The sequence below is a fragment of the Pseudophryne corroboree genome, chromosome 4, assembly GCF_028390025.1.
Source record: "Pseudophryne corroboree isolate aPseCor3 chromosome 4, aPseCor3.hap2, whole genome shotgun sequence".
In the NCBI taxonomy this organism is placed as follows: domain Eukaryota; kingdom Metazoa; phylum Chordata; class Amphibia; order Anura; family Myobatrachidae; genus Pseudophryne; species Pseudophryne corroboree.
In genome coordinates, this window is record NC_086447.1 from 368,255,709 (window position 1) to 368,283,443 (window position 27,735).

The 27,735-nt window shown below is 45.8% G+C and overlaps 1 protein-coding gene across 1 annotated transcript in view; it reads right to left on the bottom strand.

Annotated features, from left to right (window-relative positions):
• Window positions 1–27,735, bottom strand: part of LRCH3 (leucine rich repeats and calponin homology domain containing 3) — a 318,072-nt gene that overhangs the window by 144,432 nt on the left and 145,905 nt on the right. The window contains exons 5-6 of the mRNA XM_063916572.1: window positions 1,435–1,571; window positions 1,114–1,214 (exon numbers count right to left, since the gene is read on the bottom strand). Of these exons, the coding sequence (XP_063772642.1) occupies window positions 1,114–1,214; window positions 1,435–1,571 (238 nt within the window). The remainder of the gene's footprint in view (window positions 1–1,113; window positions 1,215–1,434; window positions 1,572–27,735) is intronic.

The window sequence follows — 27,735 nt, forward strand, 5'->3', positions numbered from 1 at the left end:
TATTTCATTCTTATTTCCTGCCAGGCCAGAGCAAGTAGACCACTGCTTCCCCTCACGGCCATTAGACTGCGCCTCATATCAGTCATAGGGGGAGATTAAATGTTTGAAAAGTCAGTTGGGAGTCTGTTTTTTCCTATCTAATAGACAGGAAAAAACAGACACCCAACCGACTATTCGAATATCTGAATTCCACCCATAATGTCCAACATTAGGTGTAAGATGGCAGGGCTGGCAGAAACATGGTCAAACCTTGAGTTGCGTAGTGTGGTCAGATTTCTGTGTCTAAAGAGCACATCAGCAGCTGAAACTAAATATCCAACTAGTTGAGGTGTATGGCGATAACCACATATCATGGAATCAGGTTTGGGGTTGGTGCACTGCTTTTGAGAATACGCTTGGCCGGCCGGACTGCTGCTCATCTTGTACCTCTGTCCTGCCGTTATCAAAGGTAGAGCACCAAATACAAACCTGTTTCTGTGGCATCACGTTTTCACCATACACCTCATATCAAGCAGTCTACTGGCCGTGAGGGGAAGTAGTGGTCTACCTGTTCTGGCCTGGCAGGAAATAGGAATGAAATAGAGAACACTACACATGTTAAGATGTCTTGTTACCTTACTTACTGAACCACCCTCATATATAGAAAACCCTTGCCGAAGCATATTGACCTTGCAATACTTTTCAATACTTTGATTTCTTTATGAATACCCTAATATTCACAGACAAACTAATTTATGTCAATAGAGGAAGGCACCAGAGTAAGTAATCCTTGAGGGAGATTGTCAAAGTTGTGAGAAGAATTATAAAAATATTGTGAATACTTAAGTTTTACTAATACAATGCATTTGATTCGTAAAACCGTTGCATCAAACCTATCTCTATGCTTTGAAGCTTATGAAACCATATTTTTGCTAGGTTCATATCTGTACAACCAAGTCAGTGTGTTAATTTGCCAGCACAGAAATAAAGGAGTACACAACTAAAGTATATTAACCGCAGGTTAAATTATTATAATAGTATGTTTACTTTTAGGAAGGCCAAAAAATTTATGAAAAAAGTTGGTTTTATATTGAGCAATTGCTTGTCACCATGTGATATGTATTGAAAACTTACCATCCTAGAGGTCTACGATCATACTCAGGCAGGTCTGGGGCATTCTTGCAAGCTTCTATGTTCAAGTATTTGAATATATGGATTTTACCTTTCATGCAAATCTATTCAGATAAACAACACAATGCAAATAATAAACACTTCATAAAAAGTATGTATTTCTTCTGCTATACATCCAAAATCTTTTTATAGAAACACATTCAGCGAGTGCAGTGTAAATCCAGAATATACTCTACCATTTCTAAGCAGCACTGTTACTCTATGGTAGTACACATTTTAATTCACAGAATCATAGAAATACATTTAATGAAGTCAAGCACACACCTGAGCTGGAGGAGATTGTAGAGGATTGTTGTCTAAGGTGATGGTCTGTAAGTAACGAAGATTTCGATAACATACTGGTATACTGCTAACTTTGTTGCAAGAAAAATCCAAACGGACCAAAGGCAACTCTGCAACTTCTGATAAAAGATGACAGAATTACAAAAGCACTCATTTATTGTATATATTGACTACAAAGGCTCTTCTTGCTTTGCCAGTTCTATTTAAACGTTTGAAAGCACACTGATCCTGTCTCTTGCTATGCTTAAAATCGTGAGATGATATACAGATGTGTCCTCATACACTACTGCTGCAGTCACGCTGAACTGCACCTCTCAATGCGCCAGGTCCCGTGCCACTTTACTTGCACCATGAATCTTTTTTTGCAGAAAAAGCGGCATAGTCACAATGCAATATGACTAAGACGTCACAGGAGGGTGTGCCGATTCAGCTGATATGCAACACTTGCATATCTGTGCGCGACTGAGTCTGAAAATGAAGTGCTACGATACAGTATCTGCAGCTTTTTCCCACACCACGTTATGCTTCATATACAGACACAGTCACACACTGATATACAAGTGTCGCATTTCTAATTAAATAGTGCAGTCTGCTGGTGCATCTTAGTCACTTTGCATTGCAACTATGGGTGGTATTCAAGTCGGAAACTGCCGTTTTGTCGGAAAGACGTCAGTTTCCGACTTTTTTAGGTCGGAAGGCGTTCTGACCTATTCAATCCTTTCCGACAAGTTGGCAATTATGACTTGTCGGAATTACGTGGCCAAATCCAACAGGTTTTGGCCCCGGTTCCGACAATGTCAATCAGACTTTAAAAAAGTCAGATTGGCATTGTCATGAACGGCCAAATCCGACATTGAATACTCAGATGTCAGCTCCTTTCCGTTGGAAAGGATCCGACATCTATTGAATAAACCCCTATAATGTATTTTCAGGCAAAAAAAGACACTTGGTGCAACCAGAGTCGCACGGAACCTGGCAGCTTATTTGCACCAGGCATATCTCGCGCCGCATGGCGTATTTAGGCTTGGTGTATGAGGACACATCTGTAGATCGTTCCACTAGGAATTAGGACAGTACAGAATTTCAACAAAAACCTGGTGATCGCCATACTTAAACATACAATATCACTGATTATAACCCACAGTAATTTATGACCTAGATGAAAGTCAAGACATTGATTCTCTGCACTAATTGCCATACTCAATGTCCTCAGCATGTTTATTTCTATAGGAGATAGGCCATATTATCAAGTCTATATTTTGATTGGTTTGTGTATGGTTTTAGCTGAATTAAAAATCTAGAAGAAAAAGCACTGTTAGTGATTCCTGCTTTTACTATTACAGAGTGACATCTAGTACTTCACAGCATTAGTTGGACCTTTAGAAAGATGTGGTTATGGGTTTATGCATTTATAATAATAAGTGCATTTGACATTATCCATATTAATGAGACTTTGGTCAAAACAATTATTTCATTATTGGTTGCCCTTATATTTCATACCACTTCTGAGATTGCATTACCAACCGGAAGTTCTTCTGGGTTTAATTTCTGTCCCACAAACATCTGACTGCTACTTAAGCAGTATACAAATACCGCTTTCAGATTGCATTGCCGGGTCCCACCCAGGATTTGGAAATGGGCCCTTCTCGGGCGGGACCCGGCATTAGGCCCTAACACACTGCAATCCCGACTAGGCAATAAATTGCTGAACAGAGACGGCATCTGGGGCGGCTCTGCGAGATGACATTATCTCCGCGCTGCCTCTCCCCAGGCAGTGAATGAGTACAGGATCGTATCGACCCGGGTAACCCCCTTCACACTATGCCTGACCCGGTAATAACACTTCTTATAACCCGGGTTGAATTACCGGGTCAGGCAACCTGGGAATCGTCCATGGTCCCTTTCACACCGCACAGCGACCCAGTAATATACCGGGTCGAAACAGGGATATTTGTGCGGTGTGAAAGGGGGAAAAGAAACAACCACATGCTGTTGATTTTTATTGGAATTTGAATAAATCAGTGTTTGCACTGGGGACCTTTAAGGATTAACAATATTCCACTATTTTGTTTATTATTATTATTACCAGTTATTTATATAGCGCACACATATTCCACAGCGCTGTACAGAGAATATTTGGCTATTCACATCAGTCCCTGCCCCAGTGGAGCTTACAATCTATATTCCCTACCACATGTACACACACATTCACGCTAGGGTTAATTTTGTTAGGAGCCAATTAACCTACCAGTATATTTTTGGATTGTGGGAGGAAACCAGAGTACCCGGAGGAAACCAACGCAAGTACGGGGAGAATATACAAACTCCACACAGTTAGGGCCATGGTGGGAATCGAGCCCATGACCTCAATGCTGTGAGGCAGTAATGCTAACTATTACACCATCCGTACTGCCTTGTTTTGTTGTTTCTTTTTTATTTTATAACATGACTGATCTCCATGGAGTTTCATATTATTCTTTGAATGGGGTCAACATTGGAATAATATATAAACTTTTATATTTACAATATATTTTTAGCACTTCTGTTTTTAGGCCAAGCTGTGTGCTGCCTGCTAAGACTAGAGTAGCAGTGTGAGCCATTTGCACAGGCTGCGCTTCCAATGTGTGGCTGTGATTTCCAGCCCGCTTCTCAACTTTCCCTCTTACACCTCTGTGCGGCAAAGTGAGAACAGGTTAATGAGCTGTATGGTCGGCTTTGTAACAGCGGGACCTTGCCACTAATGTAACCTCTACATGGACTAGTGGTGCAAAGAAAACAATGCTGAGTGCCTAAGGGATATGAACAAAAAAAATTTGGGAACCCTTGGCTATTTATGCGAGTACATATGGAGAAGAATGATACAAAAGAAAGAATTCAGCGCTGAAACAGAACATTGCCGTTATTTGCTAAAATCAATAAACATTATGGGGGCAATTCAATTGTTAGACGGGAATTTAGCTCCAGGGCACTTAGCCATTCAAATAATTCTTGTAGCTTCCACTTACTCACACAAGAATGCACTGTATTAGCTGCGTTAAGCAGCTTCTTCCATGCTAGCAACCAGCCCGGATGACCTACTTTACGTGAAAAACTGCAATAAGTGCAGCCTTTGGGCTGGTCATGGAAATCAACTGCAATTCTCCTTTCTCCTGTAACAATTCTATCTCCCCACTTGTGAGGAGTACAAAGGGAGATAGGAAAGAGCCATATGTTAGCAACTATGGTTAAACCAATAGAAGGTTTTATACTGGTTTAACATTAAAATAAGAATTTACTTACCGATAATTCTATTTCTCATAGTCCGTAGTGGATGCTGGGAACTCCGAAAGGACCATGGGGAATAGCGGCTCCGCAGGAGACTGGGCACAAAAGTAAAAGCTTTAGGACTAGCTGGTGTGCACTGGCTCCTCCCCCTATGACCCTCCTCCAAGCCTCAGTTAGGATACTGTGCCCGGACGAGCGTACACAATAAGGAAGGATTTTGAATCCCGGGTAAGACTCATACCAGCCACACCAATCACACCGTACAACATGTGATCTGAACCCAGTTAACAGCATGATAACAGAGGAGCCTCTGAAAAGATGGCTCACAACAATAATAACCCGATTTTTGTAACTATGTACAAGTATTGCAGACAATCCCCACTTGGGATGGGCGCCCAGCATCCACTACGGACTATGAGAAATAGAATTATCGGTAAGTAAATTCTTATTTTCTCTGACGTCCTAGTGGATGCTGGGAACTCCGAAAGGACCATGGGGATTATACCAAAGCTCCCAAACGGGCGGGAGAGTGCGGATGACTCTGCAGCACCAATTGAGAGAACTCCAGGTCCTCCTCAGCCAGGGTATAAATTTTGTAGAATTTTACAAACGTATTTGCTCCTGACCAAGTAGCTGCTCGGCAAAGTTGTAAAGCCAAGACCCCTCGGGCAGCCGCCCAAGATGAGCCCATCTTCCTTGTGGAGTGGGCATTTACAGATTTTTGGCTGTGGCAGGTCTGCCACAGAATGTGCAAGCTGAATTGTACTACAAATCCAACGAGCAATAGTCTGCTTAGAAGCAGGAGCACCCAGCTTGTTGGGTGCATACAGGATAAACAGCGAGTCAGATTTTCTGACTCCAGCCGTCCTGGAAACATATATTTTCAGGGCCCTGACAACGTCTAGCAACTTGGAGTCCTCCAAGTCCCTAGTAGCCGCAGGCACCACAATAGGTTGGTTCAGGTGAAACGCTGAAACCACCTTAGGGAGAAACTGAGGACGAGTCCTCAATTCCGCCCTGTCCGAATGGAAAATCAGATAAGGGCTTTTACAGGATAAAGCCGCCAATTCTGACACGCGCCTGGCCCAGGCCAGGGCCAACAGCATGACCACTTTCCATGTGAGATATTTTAACTCCACAGATTTAAGTGGTTCAAACCAATGTGACTTTTTGGAACCCAAAAACTACATTGAGATCCCAAGGTGCCACTGGAGGCACAAAAGGAGGCTGTATATGCAGTACCCCTTTTACAACGTCTGAACTTCAGGGACTGAAGCTAGTTCTTTTTGGAAGAAAATTGACAGGGCCGAAATTTGAACCTTAATGGACCCCAATTTCAGGCCCATAGACACTCCGGTTTGCAGGAAATGTAGGAATCGACCCAGTTGAATTTCCTCCGTCGGGCCTTACTGGCCTCGCACCACGCAACATATTTTCGCCAAATGCGGTGATAATGTTTTGCGGTTACATCCTTCCTGGCTTTGATCAGGATAGGGATGACCTCATCCGGAATGCCTTTTTTCCTTCAGGATCCGGCGTTCAACCGCCATGCCGTCAAACGCAGTCGCGGTAAGTCTTGGAACAGACAGGGTCCTTGCTGAAGCAGGTCCCTTCTTAGAGGTAGAGGCCACGGATCCTCCGTGAGCATCTTTTGAAGTTCCGGTTACCAAGTCCTTCTTGGCCAATCCGGAGCCACGAATATAGTGCTTACTCCTCTCCATCTTATCAATCTCAGTACCTTGGGTATGAGAGGCAGATGAGGGAACACATACACTGACAGGTACACCCACGGTGTTACCAGAGCGTCTACAGCTATTGCCTGAGGGTCCCTTGACCTGGCGCAATACCTGTCGAGTTTTTCCCAACGGTTTATAATCATGTGGAAGACTTCTGGGTGAAGTCCCCACTCTCCCGGGTGGAGGTCGTGTCTGCTGAGGAAGTCTGCTTCCCAGTTGTCCACTCCCGGAATTGCTGACAGTGCTATCACATGATTTTCCGCCCAGCGAAGAATCCTTACAGCTTCTGCCATTGCCCTCCTGCTTCTTGTGCCACCCTGTCTGTTTACGTGGGTGACTGCCGTGATGTTGTCCGACTGGATCAACACCGGCTGACCTTGAAGCAGAGGTCTTGCTAAGCTTAGAGCATTGTAAATGGCCCTTAGCTTCAGGATATTTATGTGAAGTGATGTCTCCAGGCTTGACCATAAGCCCTGGAAATTCCTTCCCTGTGTGACTGCTCCCCAGCCTCGCAGGCTGGCATCCGTGGTCACCAGGACCCAGTCCTGAATGCCGAATCTGCGGCCCTCTAGAAGATGAGCACTCTGCAACCACCACAGGAGGGACACCCTTGTTCTTGGTGACAGGGTTATCCGCTGATGCATCTGAAGATGCGACCCGGACCATTTGTCCAGCAGGTCCCACTGGAAAGTTCTTGCGTGGAATCTGCCGAATGGGATTGCTTCGTAGGAAGCCTTGATGCACTGAGACTTGGCTCGGTTTTAGGAGGTTCCTGACTAGCTCGGATAACTCCCTGGCTTTCTCCTCCGGGAGAAACACCTTTTTCTGGACTGTGTCCAGGATCATCCCTAGGAACAGAAGACGAGTCGTCGGAACCAGCTGCGATTTTGGAATATTGAGAATCCAATCGTGCTGCCGCAACACTACCTGAGATAGTGCTACACCGACCTCCAACTGTTCCCTGGATCTTACCCTTATCAGGGAATCGTCCAAGTAAGGGATAACTAAAATTCCCTTCCTTCGAAGGAATATCATCATTTCGGCCATTACCTTGGTAAAGACCCGGGGTGCCGTGGACCATCCATACGGCAGCGTCTGAACTGATAGTGACAGTTCTGTACCATAAACCTGAGGTACCCTTGGTGAGAAGGGTAAATTTGGACATGAAGGTAAGCATCCTTGATGTCCCGAGACATCATGTAGTCCCCTTCTTCCAGGTTCGCAATCACTGCTCTGAGTGACTCAATCTTGAATTTGAACCTCTGTATGTAAGTGTTCAAAGATTTTAGATTTAGAATCGGTCTCACCGAGCCGTCCGGCTTCGGTACCACAACAGTGTGGAATAATACCCCGTTCCCTGTTGCAGGAGGGGTACCTTGATTATCACCTGCTGGGAATGCAGCTTGTGAATGGCTTCCAAAACTGTCTCCCTGTCAGAAGGAGACATCGGTAAAGCCGACTTTAGGAAACGGCGAGGGGGAGACGTCTCGAATTCCAATTTGTAACCCTGAGATATCACCTGAAGGATCCAGGGGTCTACTTGCGAGTGAGCCCACTGCGCGCTGAAATTCATTGAGACGGGCCCCCCACCGTGCCTGATTCTGCTTGTAAAGCCCCAGCGTCATACTGAGGGCTTGGCAGAGGCGGGAGAGGGTTTCTGTTCCTGGGAACTGGCTGATTTCTGCAGCCTTTTTCCTCTCCCTCTGTCACGGGGCAGAAATGAGGAACCTTTTGCCCGCTTGTCCACGAAAAGACTGCGCCTGATAATACGGCGTCTTCTCATGTTGAGAGGCGACCTGGGGTACAAACGTGGATTTCCCAGCTGTTGCCGTGGCCACCAGGTCTGAAAGACCGACCCCAAATAACTCCTCCCCTTAATAAGGCAATACTTCCAAATGCCGTTTGGAATCCGCATCACCTGACCACTGTCGTGTCCATAACCCTCTACTGGTAGAAATGGACAACGCACTTAGACTTGATGCCAGTCGGCAAATATTCCGCTGTGCATCACGCATATATAGAAATGCATCTTTTAAATGCTCTATAGGCAAAAATATACTGTCCCTATCTAGGGTATCAATATTTTCAGTCAGGGAATCCGACCACGCCAACCCAGCACTGCACATCCAGGCTGAGGCGATTGCTGGTCGCAGTATAACACCAGTATGTGTGTAAATACATTTTAGGATACCCTCCTGCTTTCTATCAGCAGGATCCTTAAGGGCGGCCATCTCAGGAGAGGGTAGAGCCCTTACAAGCGTGTGAGTGCTTTATCCACCCTAGGGGGTGTTTCCCAACGCACCCTAACCTCTGGCGGGAAAGGATATAATGCCAATAACATTTTAGAAATTATCAGTTGTTATCGGGGGAAACCCACGCATCATCACACACCTCATTTAATTTCTCAGATTCAGGAAAACTACAGGCAGTTTTTCCTCACCGAACATAATACCCCTTTTTGGTGGTACTCGTATTATCAGAAATGTGTAAAACATTTTTCATTGCCTCAATCATGTAACGTGTGGCCCTACTGGAAGTCACATTCGTCTCTTCACCGTCGACACTGGAGTCAGTATCCGTGTCGGCGTCTATATCTGCCATCTGAGGTAACGGGCGCTTTAGAGCCCCTGACGGCCTATGAGACGTCTGGACAGGCACAAGCTGAGTAGCCGGCTGTCTCATGTCAACCACTGTCTTTTATACAGAGCTGACACTGTCACGTAATTCCTTCCAACAGTTCATCCACTCAGGTGTCGACCCCTAGGGGGTGACATCACTATTACAGGCAATCTGCTCCGTCTCCACATCATTTTTCTCCTCATACATGTCGACACAAACGTACCGACATACAGCACACACACAGGGAATGCTCTGATAGAGGACAGGACCCCACTAGCCCTTTGGGGAGACAGAGGGAGAGTTTGCCAGCACACACCAGAGCGCTATATATATACAGGGATAACCTTATATAAGTGTTTTTCCCCTTATAGCTGCTGTATCTTTAATACTGCGCGTAATTAGTGCCCCCCCTCTCTTTTTTAACCCTTTCTGTAGTGTAGTGACTGCAGGGGAGAGCCAGGGAGCTTCCCTCCAACGGAGCTGTGAGGGAAAATGGCGCCAGTGTGCTGAGGAGATAAGGCCGCCGATAAGGGGGCGGAGCCTATCTCCCGTTTTTCTATGTATTCTGGCAGGGGTTAAATGCATCCATATAGCCCAGGAGCTATATGTGATGTATTTTTTTTTGCCATCTAAGGTATTTTTATTGCGTCTCAGGGCGCCCCCCCCCCAGCGCCCTGCACCCTCAGTGACCGGAGTGTGAAGTGTGCTGAGAGCAATGGCGCACAGCTGCGGTGCTGTGCGCTACCTTATTGAAGACAGGACGTCTTCTGCCGCCGATTTTCCGGACCTCTTCTGCTCTTCTGGCTCTGTAAGGGGGACGGCGGCGCGGCTCTGGGACCCATCCATGGCTGGGCCTGTGATCGTCCCTCTGGAGCTAATGTCCAGTAGCCTAAGAAGCCCAATCCACTCTGCACGCAGGTGAGTTCGCTTCTTCTCCCCTTAGTCCCTCGATGCAGTGAGCCTGTTGCCAGCAGGACTCACTGAAAATAAAAAACCTAATTTAAACTTTTACTCTAAGCAGCTCAGGAGAGCCACCTAGATTGCACCCTTCTCGTTCGGGCACAAAAATCTAACTGGGGCTTGGAGGAGGGTCATAGGGGGAGGAGCCAGTGCACACCAGCTAGTCCTAAAGCTTTTACTTTTGTGCCCAGTCTCCTGCGGAGCCGCTGTTCCCCATGGTCCTTTCGGAGTTCCCAGCATCCACTAGGACGTCAGAGAAAATTCCATTCTACAGGGAGTGTACAGCCATTCTTAAATTACTGACAGGGCATCATTCTGAGGGCGGATGTAGCCGTCACCTATTGAGTCTTCGCCCTAGCCACCACCCCCAGAGTCTTAGCCCGAGCCGCCACCCCCAGAGTCTTAGCCCTAGTCTCAGAATCCCTTACATAAAACAGACTAGACTACAAAAGCAGTATAGGTAGAGCATGTGTGACGTGACATTACAGCTTGAACTCATTTATCTATTTACGAAGCATCAGTAACCAAAGACTTTCAAAAGCGTTGAAGTGTCCGGAAGGAAAATGACATGAAGTACATAGAATCAGGTGTTGCTATACTAGAAGCATAGTCCCCACACCTTTACTAAATCTCTTCAACCACCAAAACAGATACAGAACCGGGAAGTGTCAGAGAAATATGTAATTGTTTTCCCAAATCACGGCAATTACACCTGTATAAAATCTACATTATATCATAATCATTCCTGATGACAAAGCCATTTGCATTGCTAATAATCTATTTAGCCACACATAACAAAACAATGGCTTATTAGAATTGTGTTGCGCAATAGAGACTTTTTAAAATAGAACAGCACATGACTTTTGGAACAATTTAATAACCACTATTAACATCTACTCTGCCCAAAATAATTCAACATTTCACAATGGCAAATAAATATAAAAAGAGACTGTAATACTGACTATTTGCTCAACTGCCCCGTACACAAGAGAGCGTTAAAAATTCTAAACCACAGGACCACGCTGATTTACCAGAAAAAACAGATGCTTTCTTGATATTCTCTCTTGAGCACAGGCTGCTACAGAAACAAATGGCTCAATAAGCAGGAAACAAATTAAGAAATTCAAAAAAAATTCAAAATAATAAGTATCAAAATCATGTTACCTGTCTGTGTGTTATTGTTTAAAGATGAAAAACGTAACTTGTTAATGTTTGTTGAAATGCAGCCATTTGCATTACCAAAAGTATGGCAATTGCCTGAGCCCTGTAATGTTAGGTCTCAATCTCTGTTCCATTAATCTGTTTTCACAGTTCTGTTGTATGAGTGGAAATTGCACATTTACTATGCTAAGATGGTTAAACAGCCCAAGACACAATTACTACTGTTCATCCCATGCCAACATAGTTTGGCACTGCTGAGAAACCATTAGTAAAGAAGCAATTGTGCATAACAAAGCTTGTTCATCCCACTCACTCTTAAAGTGAAAGGGAACTCCATATTAACCCTGGAAATGTTGAATATTTCATATTAGCAGAAAGTAATGCAAAAGAGCCGAAGATTTCTCAAAATAAGATGTTTTTAAAGTTATTCAATGACAATAAAAAACTGATAATATGACAACATTAATAAAAACCAAAACATTAATTGCTGACATTTTAGTTAAGAAATGCAAATGAGTAAGGAATGGTTCAGTCTTACCATTACTTTATACTACAGTATGTCATCATTAAAAACTAATAATGGAGTATTTCCCCCTTCCACAAACCTCACAATACCAACATCAAAGACCTCAAACTAGTGCCCAAACAGCTGTTAAAAAAAATAAGAATTTACTTACCGATAATTCTATTTCTCGGAGTCCGTAGTGGATGCTGGGGTTCCTGAAAGGACCATGGGGAACAGCGGCTCCGCAGGAGACAGGGCACAAAAGTAAAGCTTTTACAGGTCAGGTGGTGTGTACTGGCTCCTCCCCCTATGACCCTCCTCCAGACTCCAGTTAGGTACTGTGCCCGGACGAGCGTACACAATAAGGGAGGATTTTGAATCCCGGGTAAGACTCATACCAGCCACACCAATCACACCGTACAACTTGTGATCTAAACCCAGTTAACAGTATGATAACAGAGGAGCCTCTGAAAGATGGCTTCCTAAACAATAACCCGAATTAGTTAACAATAACTATGTACAAGTATTGCAGATAATCCGCACTTGGGATGGGCGCCCAGCATCCACTACGGACTCCGAGAAATAGAATTATCGGTAAGTAAATTCTTATTTTCTCTATCGTCCTAAGTGGATGCTGGGGTTCCTGAAAGGACCATGGGGATTATACCAAAGCTCCCAAACGGGCGGGAGAGTGCGGATGACTCTGCAGCACCGAATGAGAGAACTCCAGGTCCTCCTTTGCCAGGGTATCAAATTTGTAAAAATTTACAAACGTGTTCTCCCCTGACCACGTAGCTGCTCGGCAGAGTTGTAATGCCGAGACCCCTCGGGCAGCCGCCCAAGATGAGCCCACCTTCCTTGCGGAATGGGCCTTAACAGATTTAGGCTGTGGCAGGCCTGCCACAGAATGTACAAGTTGAATTTTGTTACAAAACCAACGAGCAATCGACTGCTTAGAAGCAGGTGCACCCAACTTGTTGGGTGCATACAGTATAAACAGCGAGTCAGATTTTCTGACTCCAGCCGTCCTTTAAATGTATATTTTTAAGGCTCTGACAACGTCCAACAACTTGGAGTCCTTCAAGTCGTCTGTAGCCGCAGGCACTACAATAGGCTGGTTCAGGTGAAACGCTGATACCACCTTAGGGAGAAAATGCGGACGCGTCCGCAGCTCTGCCCTATGTCGAATGGAAAATTAAATAAGGGCTTTTATAAGACAAAGCCGCCAGTTCAGATACTCTCCCGGCCGAAGCCAGGGCCAGTAACATAGTCACTTTCCATGTGAGATATTTCAAATCCACATTCTTTAGTGGTTCAAACCAATTGGATTTGAGGAAATCTAAAACTACATTTAGATCCCACGGTGCCACCTTAGGCACCACAGGAGGCTGTATATGCAGTACTCCTTTGATAAAAATCTGGACCTCAGGGACTGAGGCCAATTCTTTGTGGAAGAATATTGATAGGGCCGAAATTTGAACCTTAATAGATCCCAATTTGAGACCCATAGACAATCCTGATTGCAGGAAATGTAGGAAAACGACCCAGTTGAAATTCCTCCATCGGAGCACTCCGCTGCTCGCACCACGCAACATATTTTCGCCAAATACGGCGATAATGCTTCGCGGTGACTTCCTTCCTTGCCTTTATCAAGGTAGGAATGACTTCTTCTGGAATGCCTTTTCCTTTTAGGATCTGGCATTCAACGCCATGCCGTCAAACGCAGCCGCGGTAAGTCTTGAAAAAGACAAGGACCCTGCTGAAGCAGGTCCCTTCTCAGAAGTAGATGCCACGGATCGTCCGTGACCATCTCTTGAAGTTCCGGGTACCAAGTCCTTCTTGGCCAATCCGGAGCCACTAGTCTTACTCCTCTTTGCCGTATAATCCTCAATACCTTTGGTATGAGAGGCAGAGGAGGAAACACATATACCGACTGGTACACCCAAGGTGTTACCAGCGCGTCCACAGCTATTGCCTGCGGATCTCTTGACCTGGCGCAATACCTGTCCAGTGTTTTGTTGAGGCGAGACGCCATCATGTCCACCATTGGTTTTACCCAACGGTTTAATAGCATGTGGAAAACTTCTGGATGAAGTCCCCACTCTCCCGGGTGAAGGTCGTGTCTGCTGAGGAAGTCTGCTTCCCAGTTGTCCACGCCCGGGATGAATACTGCTGACAGTGCTATCACGTGATTCTCCGCCCAGCGAAGGATCCTGGCAGCTTCTGCCATTTCCCTCCTGCTTCTTGTGCCGCCCTGTCTGTTTACATGGGCGACTGCCGTGATGTTGTCCGACTGGATCAACACCGGTCTTCCTTGAAGCAGAGGTTCCGCCTGGCTTAGAGCATTGTAGATTGCTCTTAGTTCCAGAATGCTTATGTGAAGAGACTTTTTCAGGCTCGACCACACTCCCTGGAAATTTCTTCCCTGTGTGACTGCTCCCCAGCCTCTCAGGCTGGCATCCGTGGTCACCAGGATCCAATCCTGTATGCCGAATCTGCGGCCCTCCAATAGATGAGCCTCCTGCAACCACCACAGAAGGGATACCCTTGTCCTCGGCGACAGGGTTATCCGCAGGTGCATCTGAAGATGCGACCCTGACCATTTGTCCAACAGATCCCTTTGCATGGAATCTGCCGAAAGGGATTGCTTCGTAAGAAGCTACCATTTTTTCCCAGGACTCTTGTGCATTGATGTACAGACACCTTTCCTGGTTTTAGGAGGTTCCTGACCAGGTCAGATAACTCCTTGGCTTTTTCTTCGGGAAGAAAAACCTTTTTCTGAACTGTGTCCAGAATCATCCCCAGGAACAGCAGACGAGTTGTCGGCATTAATTGGGATTTTGGAATATTCAGAATCCATCCGTGCTGCTTTAGCACCTCTTGAGATAGTGCTAAACCCATCTCTAGCTGTTCTCTGGACCTTGCCCTTATTAGGAGATCGTCCAAGTATGGGATAATTAATACGCCTTTTCTTCGAAGAAGAAATATTATCTCGGCCATTACCTTTGTAAAGACCCGAGGTGCCGTGGACAAACCAAACGGCAGCGTCTGAAACTGATAGTGACAGTTTTGTACAACGAACCTGAGGTACCCCTGGTGTGAGGGGTAATTGGAACGTGGAGATACGCATCCTTGATGTCCAAGGATACCATAAAGTCCCCTTCTTCCAGGTTCGCTATCACTGCTCTGAGTGACTCCATCTTGAACTTGAACTTCTTTTTGTATAGGTTCAAGGACTTCAGATTTAGAATAGGCCTTACCGAGCCATCCGGCTTCGGTACCACAAATAGAGTGGAATAATACCCCTTCCCTTGTTGTAGAAGAGGTACCTTGACTATCACCTGCTGAGAATACAGCTTGTGAATGGCTTCCAAAACCGTCTCCCTTTCTGAGGGGGACGTTGGTAAAGCAGACTTCAGGAAACGGCGAGGTGGCTCTGTCTCTAATTTCAACCTGTACCCCTGAGATATTATCTGCAGGATCCAGGGATTTACCTGCGAGTGAGCCCACTGCACGCTGTAATTTTTGAGACGACCGCCTACCGCCCCCGAGTCCGCTTGCGAAGCCCCAGCGTCATGCTGAGGCTTTTGTAGAAGCCGGGGAGGGCTTCTGTTCCTGGGAAGGAGCTGCCTGTTGCTGTCTCTTCCCTCGTCCTCTGCCTCGTGGCAGATATGAATAGCCCTTTGCTCTCTTATTTTTAAAGGAACGAAAGGGCTGCGGTTGAAAGGTCGGTGCCTTTTTCTGTTGGGGAGTGACTTGAGGTAGAAAGGTGGATTTCCCGGCCGTAGCCGTGGCCACCAAATCCGATAGACCGACCTCAAATAACTCCTCTACGCATCGCCTGTCCACTGTCGTGTCCATAAAGCTCTTCTGGCCGAAATGGACATAGCACTTACCCGTGATGCCAGTGTGCAGATATCTCTCTGTGCATCACGCATATAAAGAAATGCATCCTTTATTTGTTCTAACGACAGTAAAATATTGTCCCTGTCCAGGGTATCAATATTTTTGATCAGGGACTCTGACCAAACTACCCCAGCACTGCACATCCAGGCAGTCGCAATAGCTGGTCGTAGTATAACACCTGCATGTGTGTATATACCTTTTTGGATATTTTCCATCCTCCTATCTGATGGATCTTTAAGTGCGTCCGTCTCAGGAGAGGGTAACGCCACTTGTTTTGATAAGCGTGTTAGCGCTTTGTCCACCCTAGGAGGTGTTTCCCAGCGCTCCCTAACCTCTGGCGGGAAAGGGTATAAAGCCAATAACTTCTTTGAAATTAGCAGTTTTTTATCGGGGCACCCCACGCTTCATCACACACGTCATTTAATTCTTCTGATTCGGTAAAAACTACTGGTAGTTTTTTCACACCCCACATAATACCCTGTTTAGTGGTACCTGTAGTATCAGCTAAATGTAACATCTCCTTTATTGCCAAAATCATATAACGTGTGGCCCTACTGGAAAATACGGTTGATTCGTCACCTTCACCACCGGAATCAGTGCCTGTGTCTGGGTCTGTGTCGACCGACTGAGGCAAGGGACGTTTTACAGCCCCTGACGGTGTTTGAGGCGCCTGGACAGACACTAATTGAGTGTCCGGCCGCCTCATGTCGGCAAACGACTGCTTAAGCGAGTTGACGCTATCCCGTAATTCCACAAATAAAGGCATCCATTCTGGTGTCGACCCCCTAGGAGGTGACATCCTCATATTTGGCAATTGCTCCGCCTCCACACCAATAACGTCCTCATACATGTCGACACACACGTACCGACACACAGCAGACACACAGGGAATGCTCTATACGAAGACAGGACCCACTAGCCCTTTGGGGAGACAGAGGGAGAGTCTGCCAGCACACACCAAAAAGCGCTATATATGACAGGGATAGCCTTATGATTAAGTGCTCCCTTATAGCTGCTTTTATATTAATATATTGCCATTTATTCTGCCCCCCCTCTCTGTTATACCCTGTTTCTGTAGTGCAGTGCAGGGGAGAGACCTGGGAGCCTTCCTGACCAGCGGAGCTGTGACAGAAAATGGCGCCGTGTGCTGAGGAGATAGGCCCCGCCCCTTTTTCGGCGGGCTCGTCTCCCGCTATTTAGTACATTTAGGCAGGGGTAAATATCTCCATATAGCCTCTGGGGCTATATGTGAGGTATTTTTAGCCTTTTTAAAGGTTTTCATTTGCCTCCCAGGGCGCCCCCCCCCAGCGCCCTGCACCCTCAGTGACTGCCGTGTGAAGTGTGCTGAGAGGAAAATGGCGCACAGCTGCAGTGCTGTGCGCTACCTTAAGAAGACTGCAGGAGTCTTCAGCCGCCGATTCTGGACCTCTTCTTGCTTCAGCATCTGTGAGGGGGCCGGCGGCGTGGCTCCGGTGACCATCCAGGCTGTACCTGTGATCGTCCCTCTGGAGCTTCATGTCCAGTAGCCAAGAAGCCAATCCATCCTGCACGCAGGTGAGTTCACTTCTTCTCCCCTCTGTCCCTCGTTGCAGTGATCCTGTTGCCAGCAGGAATCACTGTAAAATAAAAAACCTAAGCTAAACTCTCTAAGCAGCTCTTTATGAGAGCCACCTAGAATTGCACCCTTCTCGGCCGGGCACAAAAATCTAACTGGAGTCTGGAGGAGGGTCATAGGGGGAGGAGCCAGTACACACCACCTGACCTGTAAAAGCTTTACTTTTGTGCCCTGTCTCCTGCGGAGCCGCTGTTCCCCATGGTCCTTTCAGGAACCCCAGCATCCACTTAGGACGATAGAGAAATATATATACAAACCAGTGCTGTCTAAATATGTAGATTCCACTTTTACTATAGGCCAATAACTACACCAGTGCTAACTGTATTCTGATCCGGGCAGAAGTGACCCTTCTTACGGAGATAAGGGGCAGGATGTAATGAAATCAGAGTTCAGCAGCCTTGAGGGTCCCCGGCCGAACTCAGATCTTTTTTAAAGGGGCAATCATAAACAAAGCATGGTTTAGCCCTGTACATGTTTGCACTTTAAAAAAAATGCCAGACTGGTGACTGCATTACACCTAAGATGGACCCTATCGGATACCCGCGTGAGACATTTCTATTTATTGGAAAATTATATTTCTCAAAGAGATACCGGCATACTAAGAACTTCACATTATGCAAGTTAGACATTTATGAATTAACATTCTGGAGAAAGAAAGGTTCTATTACTGGTAACATTGTTGCCTTAATCACCTCAGTGGTAACTTTATTCAGAAGCAATCAAGGCATCCACCTTGTAAGTTCTATTATCCCTGACTGTGAGATACACTAAAATGTATGAACAACGCCATTAACACATATAGCAGGTGTACATAACTAACAATATTTTGTTTGCCGGCTGTATGAACGTCTACACTGAGAATCTGTTAAATTGAGAACCATCATACACACCTGACTAAGGAGGGAATTGACTGAGTCACAAGAGATTGTTATGTTTTTATTTAAGACTAGTGTTTACCCGCAGCTTCGCTTGCATGGATGTCCATTATTGCTCAGCAGAACTAATTTTACAAAGGCAGTAGTGCCATCTAATATTGCTGAGCATATTTTATATTGTACATACTGATCACAGAATTTCTTTGTAAACAATATTTGCAGTTTTTTCTTCAGGGATTAACACAAAAAAAATGCTTGGGGCTACTAACTCATGAGCAAGCTACGTAAAGCCGTCCATGAGAGAAGCAACTGGTCCTGAGATCTATGCCTGCAGCCCTAAGCATTTGTCCCTGTGACTTGTTGATCGTCACAGCGAAGCAGACACTTAAAGGAAACTGCAGGCGTTTGACTTGAAAAGGAAAATTGTCAGGGATAAGTGGATATACAAGGTATAAAATAAGATTTTACTCACCGGTAAATCTATTTCTCGTAGTCCGTAGTGGATGCTGGGAACTCCGAAAGGACCATGGGGAATAGCGGCTCCGCAGGAGTCTGGGCACAACTAAAAGAAAGCTTTTAGACTACCTGGTGTGCACTGGCTCCTCCCACTATGACCCTCCTCCAAGCCTCAGTTAGGATACTGTGCCCGGAAGAGCTGACACAATAAGGAAGGATTTTGAATCCCGGGTAAGACTCATACCAGCCACACCAATCACACCGTATAACACGTGATACCATATCCAGTTAACAGTATGAAACATAACTGAGCCTCTCAACAGATGGCTCATAACAATAACCCGTTAGTGAACAATAACTATGTACAATTATTGCAGACAATCCGCACTTGGGACGGGCGCCCAGCATCCACTACGGACTACGAGAAATAGATTTACCGGTGAGTAAAATCTTATTTTCTCTAACGTCCTAGTGGATGCTGGGAACTCCGAAAGGACCATGGGGATTATACCAGAGCTCCCAAACGGGCGGGAGAGTGCGGATGACTCTGCAGCACCGAATGAGAGAACTCAAGGTCCTCCTCAGCCAGGGTATCAAATTTGTAGAATTTAGCAAACGTGTTTGCCCCTGACCAAGTAGCAGCTCGGCAAAGTTGTAAAGCCGAGACCCCTCGGGCAGCCGCCCAAGATGAGCACACCTTCCTTGTAGAATGGGCTTTAACTGATTTAGGATGCGGCAGTCCAGCTGCAGAATGCGCCAGCTGAATTGTGCTACAAATCCAGCGAGTCTTAGAAGCAGGAGCACCCAGTTTGTTGGGTGCATACAGGATAAATAGCGAGTCAGTTTTCCTGACTCCAGCCGTCCTGGAAACATAAATTTTCAAGGCCCTGACTACGTCCAGCAACTTGGAATCCTCCAAGTCGCTAGTAGCCGCAGGCACTACAATAGGTTGGTTCAAGTGAAAAGCCGATACCACCTTAGGGAGAAACTGGGGACGAGTCCTCAATTCTGCCCTATCCATATGGAAAATCAGATAAGGGCTTTTAAATGACAAAGCCGCCAATTCTGATACACGCCTGGCCGAAGCCAAGGCCAATAACATGACCACTTTCCACGTGAGATATTTTAGATCCACGGTCTTTAGTGGCTCAAACCAATGTGATTTTAGGAAATTCAACACCACGTTGAGATCCCAGGGTGCCACTGGAGGCACAAAAGGGGGCTGAATATGCAGCACTCCTTTTACAAATGTCTGAACTTCAGGTAGTGAAGCTAGTTCTTTTTGGAAGAAAATCGACAGAGCCGATATCTGCACCTTAATGGATCCTAATTTTAGGCCCATAGTCACTCCTGCCTGTAGGAAGTGCAGAAATCGACCCAGCTGAAATTCCTCTGTTGGGGCCTTATTGGCCTCACACCAAGCAACATATTTTCGCCATATGCGATGATAATGCTTTACAGTTACATCTTTCCTGGCTTTAATCAGCGTAGGAATGACATCCTCCGGAATGCCTTTCTCCTTTAGGATCCGGTGTTCAACCGCCATGCCGTCAAACGCAGCCGCGGTAAGTCTTGGAACAGACAGGGCCCCTGCTGCAGCAGGTCCTGTCTGAGCGGCAGAGGCCATGGGTCCTCTGAAATCATCTCTTGAAGTTCCGGGTACCACGCTCTTCTTGGCCAATCCGGAACCACGAGTATTGTCCTTACTCCTCGTTTTCTTATTATTCTCAGTACCTTTGGTATGAGAGGCAGGGGAGGGAACACATAAACCGACTGGTACACCCACGGTGTCACTAGAGCGTCCACCGCTATCGCCTGAGGGTCCCTTGACCTGGCACAATATCTCTCTAGTTTTTTGTTTAGGCGGGACGCCATCATGTCCACCTGTGGTTTTTCCCACTGGTTTACAATCATTTGAAAGACTTCTGGATGAAGTCCCCACTCTCCCGGGTGGAGGTCGTGCCTGCTGAGGAAGTCTGCTTCCCAGTTGTCCACTCCCGGAATGAACACTGCTGACAGTGCTAGCACATGATTTTCCGCCCATCGGAGAATCCTTGTGGCTTCTGCCATTGCCGTCCTGCTTCTTGTGCCGCCCTGTCGGTTTACATGGGCGACCGCCGTGATGTTGTCTGACTGGATCAGTACCGGCTGGTGTAGAAGCAGGGGTTTTGCCTGACTTAGGGCATTGTAAATGGCCCTCAGTTCTAGAATATTTATGTGTAGGGAAGTCTCCTGACTCGACCATAGTCCTTGGAAGTTTCTTCCCTGTGTGACTGCCCCCCAGCCTCGAAGGCTGGCATCCGTGGTCACCAGGACACAGTCCTGTATGCCGAATCTGCGGCCCTCGAGAAGATGAGCACTCTGCAGCCACCACAGCAGAGACACCCTGGTTCTTGGAGACAGGGTTATTAGCCGATGCATCTGAAGATGCGATCCGGACCATTGGTCCAACAGGTCCCACTGAAAGATTCTGGCATGGAACCTGCCGAAAGGAATTGCTTCGTAAGAAGCCACCATCTTTCCCAGGACTCGCGTGCAGTGATGCACCGACACCTGTTTTGGTTTCAGGAGGTTTCTGACTAGAGACGACAGCTCCATGGCTTTTTCCTCTGGGAGAAACACTTTTTTCTGGACTGTGTCCAGAATCATTCCCAGGAACAGTAGACGTGTCGTCGGAACCAGCTGTGACTTTGGAATATTTAGAATCCAACCGTGCTGGTGTAGCACCTCCTGAGATAGTACTACTCCTACCAACAACTGCTCCTTGGATCTCGCCTTTATTATGAGATCGTCCAAGTATGGGATAATTAAAACTCCCTTTTTTCGAAGGAGTATCATCATTTCCGCCATTACCTTGGTAAAGACCCTCGGTGCCGTGGACAGACCAAACGGCAGCGTCTGGAATTGGTAATGGCAATTCTGTACCGCAAATCTGAGGTACTCCTGGTGAGGAGGTAAGCATGCAGGTAAGCATCCTTGATGTCCAGGGATACCATGTAATCCCCCTCGTCTAGACTTGCAATAACCGCCCTGAGCGATTCCATCTTGAACTTGAATTTTTTTATGTATGTGTTCAAGGATTTCAAATTTAAAATGGGTCTCACCGAACCGTCCGGTTTCGGTACCACAAACAGTGTAGAATAGTAACCCCGTCCTTGTTGAAGTAGGGGCACCTTGACTATCACGCGCTGGGAATACAGCTTGTGAATTGCCTCTAGCACAGCCTCCCTGTCCGAGGGAGTTGCTGGCAAGGCTGATTTGAGGAAACGGCGGGGGGGAGACGCCTCGAATTCCAGCTTGTACCCCTGAGATACTACTTGAAAGATCCAGGGATCCACCTGTGAGCGAGCCCACTGATCGCTGAAATTTTGGAGGCGGCCCCCCCACCGTACCTGGCTCCGCCTGTGGAGCCCCACCGTCATGCGGCGGACTTGGAAGAAGCGGGGGAGGACTTTTGCTCCTGGGAACTAGCTGTTTGTTGCAGCCTTTTTCCCCTACCTCTGCCTCTGGACAGAAAGGACCCGCCTTTTCCTCGCCTGTTTTTCTGGGTCCGAAAGGACTGTACCTGATAAAACGGCGCTTTTTTAGGCTGTGAGGGAACATGTGGTAAAAATGTTGACTTCCCAGCTGTCGCTGTGGAAACGAGGTCCGAGAGACCATCCCCGAATAACTCCTCACCCTTATAAGGCAAAACTTCCATGTGCCTTTTGGAATCTGCATCCCCTGTCCACTGCCGGGTCCATAAGCCTCTCCTAGCAGAAATGGACAATGCACTTATTTTAGATGCCAGCCGGCAGATCTCCCTCTGTGCATCTCTCATGTATAAGACTGAGTCTTTTATATGCTCTATGGTTAGCAGAATAGTGTCCCTGTCTAGGGTGTCAATATTTTCTGACAGGGAATCTAACCACGCAGCGGCAGCACTGCACATCCATGCTGACGCAATAGCTGGCCTAAGTATAATGCCTGTGTGTGTGTATATATAGACTTCAGGATCGCCTCCTGTTTTCTATCCGCAGGCACCTTCAGGGCGGCCGTATCTGGAGACGGAAGTGCCACCTTTTTAGACAAACGTGTGAGCGCTTTATCCACCCTAGGAGGTGTTTCCCAACGTGCCCTATCCTCTGGCGGGAAAGGGAACGCCATTAGTAATTTTTTTGAGATTATCAATCTTTTATCAGGGAAAGCCCACGCTTCTTCACACACTTCATTTAATTCTTCAGATGGGGGAAAAACTACGGGTAGTTTTTTCTCCCCAAACATAATACCCTTTTTTGTGGTACCTGGGTTTAAATCTGAAATGTGTAACACCTCTTTCATTGCCTCAATCATGCAGCGAATGGCCTTAGTGGACATTAGATTAGACTCATCGTCGTCGACACTGGTATCAGTATCCGTGTCGACATCTGGGTCTGCCATCTGAGGTAGTGGGCGTTTTAGAGCCCCTGATGGCCTTTGAGACACCTGGGCAGGCACAAGCTGAGAAGCCGGCTGTCCCGCATTTGGCATGTCGTCAAATTTTTTGTGTAAGGAGTCGACACTTGCACGTAATTCCTTCCATAAAACCATCCACTCAGGTGTCTGCCCCGCAGGGGGTGACATCACTTCTACAGGCATCTGCTCCGCCTCCACATAATTTTCCTCCTCAAACATGTCGACACAGCCGTACCGACACACCGCACACACACCGGGAATGCTCTAAACAGAGGACAGGACCCCACAGAAGCCCTTTGGGGAGACAGAGAGAGAGTATGCCAGCACACACCAGAGCGCTATATACTGCAGGGACTAACTGAATTATGTCCCCTATAGCTGCTATAATATTTACTGCGCCTAAATTTAGTGCCCCCCCTCTCTTTTTTACCCTTTTTCTGTAGTGTAGACTGCAGGGGAGAGCCAGGGAGCTTCCTTCCAGCGGAACTGTGAGGGAAAAATGGCGCCAGTGTGCTGAGGGGGATAGCTCCGCCCCTTTTTCGCGGGCTATTCTCCCGCTTTTTTAAGGATTCTGGCAGGGGTAATTATCACATCATTGTGTTGTGAATACATTTGCCAAGGCGCTTGGTGGCACCTGTAGCCATAATTTTTTCTGTACTACATCACATATATAGCCTCTGGGGCTATATATTGTGATTGTTTTGCCAGCCAATGTGTTTTTATTGCTGCTCAGGGCGCCCCCCCCCCCCAGCGCCCTGCACCCTCAGTGACCGGAGTGTGAAGTGTGTATGAGAAGCAATGGCGCACAGCTGCAGTGCTGTGCGCTACCTTGGAGAAGACAGAAGTCTTCATGCCGCCGATTTTCCGGACTTCTTCTTGCTTCTGGCTCTGTAAGGGGGACGGCGGCGCGGCTCCGGGACCGAACACCAAGGCCAGTTCCATGCGGTCGGTCCCTCTGGAGCTAATGGTGTCCAGTAACCTAAGAAGCCCAAGCTAGCTGCAAGCAGGTAGGTTCGCTTCTTCTTCCCTTAGTCCCTCGTTGCAGTGAGCCTGTTGCCAGCAGGTCTCACTGTAAAATAAAAAACCTAAAATATACTTTCTTCTAAGAGCTCAGGAGAGCCCCTAGTGTGCATCCAGCTCGGCCGGGCACAAAAATCTAACTGAGGCTTGGAGGAGGGTCATAGTGGGAGGAGCCAGTGCACACCAGGTAGTCTAAAAGCTTTCTTTTAGTTGTGCCCAGACTCCTGCGGAGCCGCTATTCCCCATGGTCCTTTCGGAGTTCCCAGCATCCACTAGGACGTTAGAGAAAAACAGTCTCACCTGAGCCACATCCCAATAGTCTGTGCCTCAATTAGATTCCTCTGCAGAACAGTCACTTTAAGTCGGGTTCCGTTGCATAACTTGGGCGGAGACCAATTCCGCAGAAGCATGATCGGAATGCCAACTTATTGTGCGCTGAGTGTCAAAGGATGTTTTTTCCTTTATTGCTCCTCTTTCTGATGTCACATCAAGATCATACATACCTCAGTTTCTTTGTAGGTCACTAAGCTATACAATAGTGAAAATGCAATCCAAATTCATCCAGTAGTTTTTGCGTGATGCCGGCACAAACAGGCAGACAAAAATTCTGTTTTTTGGGTTTTTTTTGTGTATAGATTACTTTTGTAAACCACTATGTTTAGTGTTTTCTATTAATTTACAAATCATTTATTCTGCAATTTGACGAAAATAATTAATGTTACCCCTATATTTCTATGTGGTATTTCAGAGTGGTTTACTAGCACTTCAATCACATTGAGAAACACTGAATACTAGCACCACAGTGATAAGATAAACATGAAAAAAAAATGCAATCCTTCCGTTCTTTTGACTCTATAAGGAATGGCCAATTAAAAGAATAAATAGAAAATGAGAAGCATGACAGTAGTGAAGGAAGTGAAACTCCCTTGGAATCTGTATACTAACCCATAAAAATCAATTCATAAGCCATTTTTTCTACTCACCTTCTGGCAGCCGTACCAAGTGATTTCTCCTGATGTTAAGATCCCGTAATGATTCTAATTTGCCAATATGTGATGGGAGTACTTGGATCTCATTGCAGCTCACATCCTGTAAAGCAAATGATGTTTATAGGAAGTTCTTAATATTCCTAACTCATCTGCAAAAATTTATATTACCTCTTTTAATAAGTGTGTAGCACATCAATAGAGTTTTTACTATGGTGTATCGACATACATACAGTAGGACGACTATGACAATAGTAAGAACTCAGCCAAATATCAAGACTGACAATGCACTTCTCTTATTACAAATGTCAAAAATATTTTCTGGTTCAGTTTACACATACCTGAAATAAACCAGGCCACCACACAGCATGGGGCCGATTCAATTGTGGCGTGCGCCACCTGCTGGCTTTCTAAAAGAATGGGCGTCTATTACCGAATCAGAATCAGCTTTATTGGCCAGGTGTACTCACGTACACTAGGAATTCTTTGTGGTACAATGCATCGCCAAGCAGCAACATGAAGGGGGAAGACATAGCATAAGAAGGGGGAAAAACATAGCATACATTACACGGACGAGTTCATACTGCACATTGCAACTGTACAGTAGACTTGACATATTATACATGCAAGACTAAAAACGAGGGCTGCTTGGCAGAGCAGCACCATAAACGACCATAAGTGGCGTAAAGTCACATTTTTTTTTCACAGCCTCAGGAGGTGCAAACAAAATGTGTTAATAAGTCCATAGTCTGTGCTCCCAAATCCAGACTCTGGATGCCCATTCAAGTGCATTAGATGGAACTCGGAGCTGTCAGGTGCCTTAACAGGCAACAGCCATCTGATCGGAGCAACAACGAAATAGCTCCCACAAATGTCCATTGCTAAAGATGCCTAGAAGGCGGCGCAGAAAACAATTCAAACGGCAACCATGAGTGTTACCACAGCACCTACCAGACTGGCAACATATAGATATATAGATATAAATATATATACATACACACATTTTTTTTATTTTATTTTTTAGAGGATCTACTATTGAAGCACTATATGAATACAGCATACAACGTATAAGGAAAGACATGTAAACAATCCTTGTGTCAGAAGGCAAAGCAAGTAGTACAAAGACCAAGATAAAAGTTGAGTGTTCCAACTTGGATCATAACATTCTGAGAAGATACAGTAATAATATAATGCTGAAGACAGCGATGGAGTAGAATAACAAACAAAATAAAATATACTCTCTCATATAGCCCGCCGGAGGCCCTACAACTCCCCAATGAAATCATGTTTAGAATCAACATTGAGAGATTCAATCTCTATGGTTGGGTCATAGTCTAATAAGCGCAGTAGGTACCAAGATGTATTTTTCAGACAACCGTAGATTCATTTCTACAGATAGTATGGATATGTAACTCCCACAAATGATAAAAAAATTTCTACTTTAGATTCTAAAGTTACTTCAATCCAATCCATACGGAACAAATAAGAGAGTTTGGACTTAAATAGTGACAATGACGGTGACTATGCCAATACCCATTCATGCAGAATTGTTTACGGGCTGCTGCGCCAACCACTAGAAGTAAACGTCTACCCTCTTTGCTGGCTCACATATCACCTGGACAAGGCCAAGTATTGCCCATTCTGCCGTGAAAGGAATATAATTAAGCTAGGAAGTCTCAGCGTTATTTTTGACAAGAAGCCAAAACCTCCTAATCAATGGACAGGACCAAAACAGTGGTACAGGGCCAAGTAACCATAGCCACATCTATAACATGAATGAGAGGAAGAACATCCCATTAGAAAACTTCTATGTGGAGACAAATATGCTCTATAGAAAATATTTAAAAACATTTCCCTGTACATAGATGATAATCAAATTTTACAAAGACATTATGAGTAGCAAGGAAATCTTTAACAGTATATGCAGGAAACTTTACAACCACTGTGCTAATCCACTTGAGGACGAATTGTCCCTAAGACACTTATAGTAAACGCAGATTGCCTTCTTTATTATCGGGGGCTCAGATAGAAGAGTATCTATTGTACTTTGTCAATCTTTATCTGAGAATACTCAAACCACCAAGTTCATATAATACCTGACCTACAGAAAGCCAGGAAGTAACCCGACAAAATGCTACACAACTCTACAGTTTCAGAGAATGAATACATGGTGCAAACTTCTATTCACTAAGCAACCAGTTTAGTAACGCCTCCCACCTGCCATACTGTAAACCGATATGGACACCAAACCATTTTGGAAATCAGGGTTACCTAAAAATGGCACAAACAATGATTTGTGAGAATTCAATCCAGCTTTAGGTACAGAGATTCCTCCTTTATATGTGGTGGGACCTCCTAATCATGGAGATGTAGGGAAAAAAATAAGAATTTACTTACCGATAATTCTATTTCTCGGAGTCCGTAGTGGATGCTGGGGTTCCTGAAAGGACCATGGGGAATAGCGGCTCCGCAGGAGACAGGGCACAAAAGTAAAGCTTTTACAGGTCAGGTGGTGTGTACTGGCTCCTCCCCCTATGACCCTCCTCCAGACTCCAGTTAGGTACTGTGCCCGGACGAGCGTACACAATAAGGGAGGATTTTGAATCCCGGGTAAGACTCATACCAGCCACACCAATCACACCGTACAACTTGTGATCTAAACCCAGTTAACAGTATGATAACAGAGGAGCCTCTGAAAGATGGCTTCCTAAACAATAACCCGAATTAGTTAACAATAACTATGTAC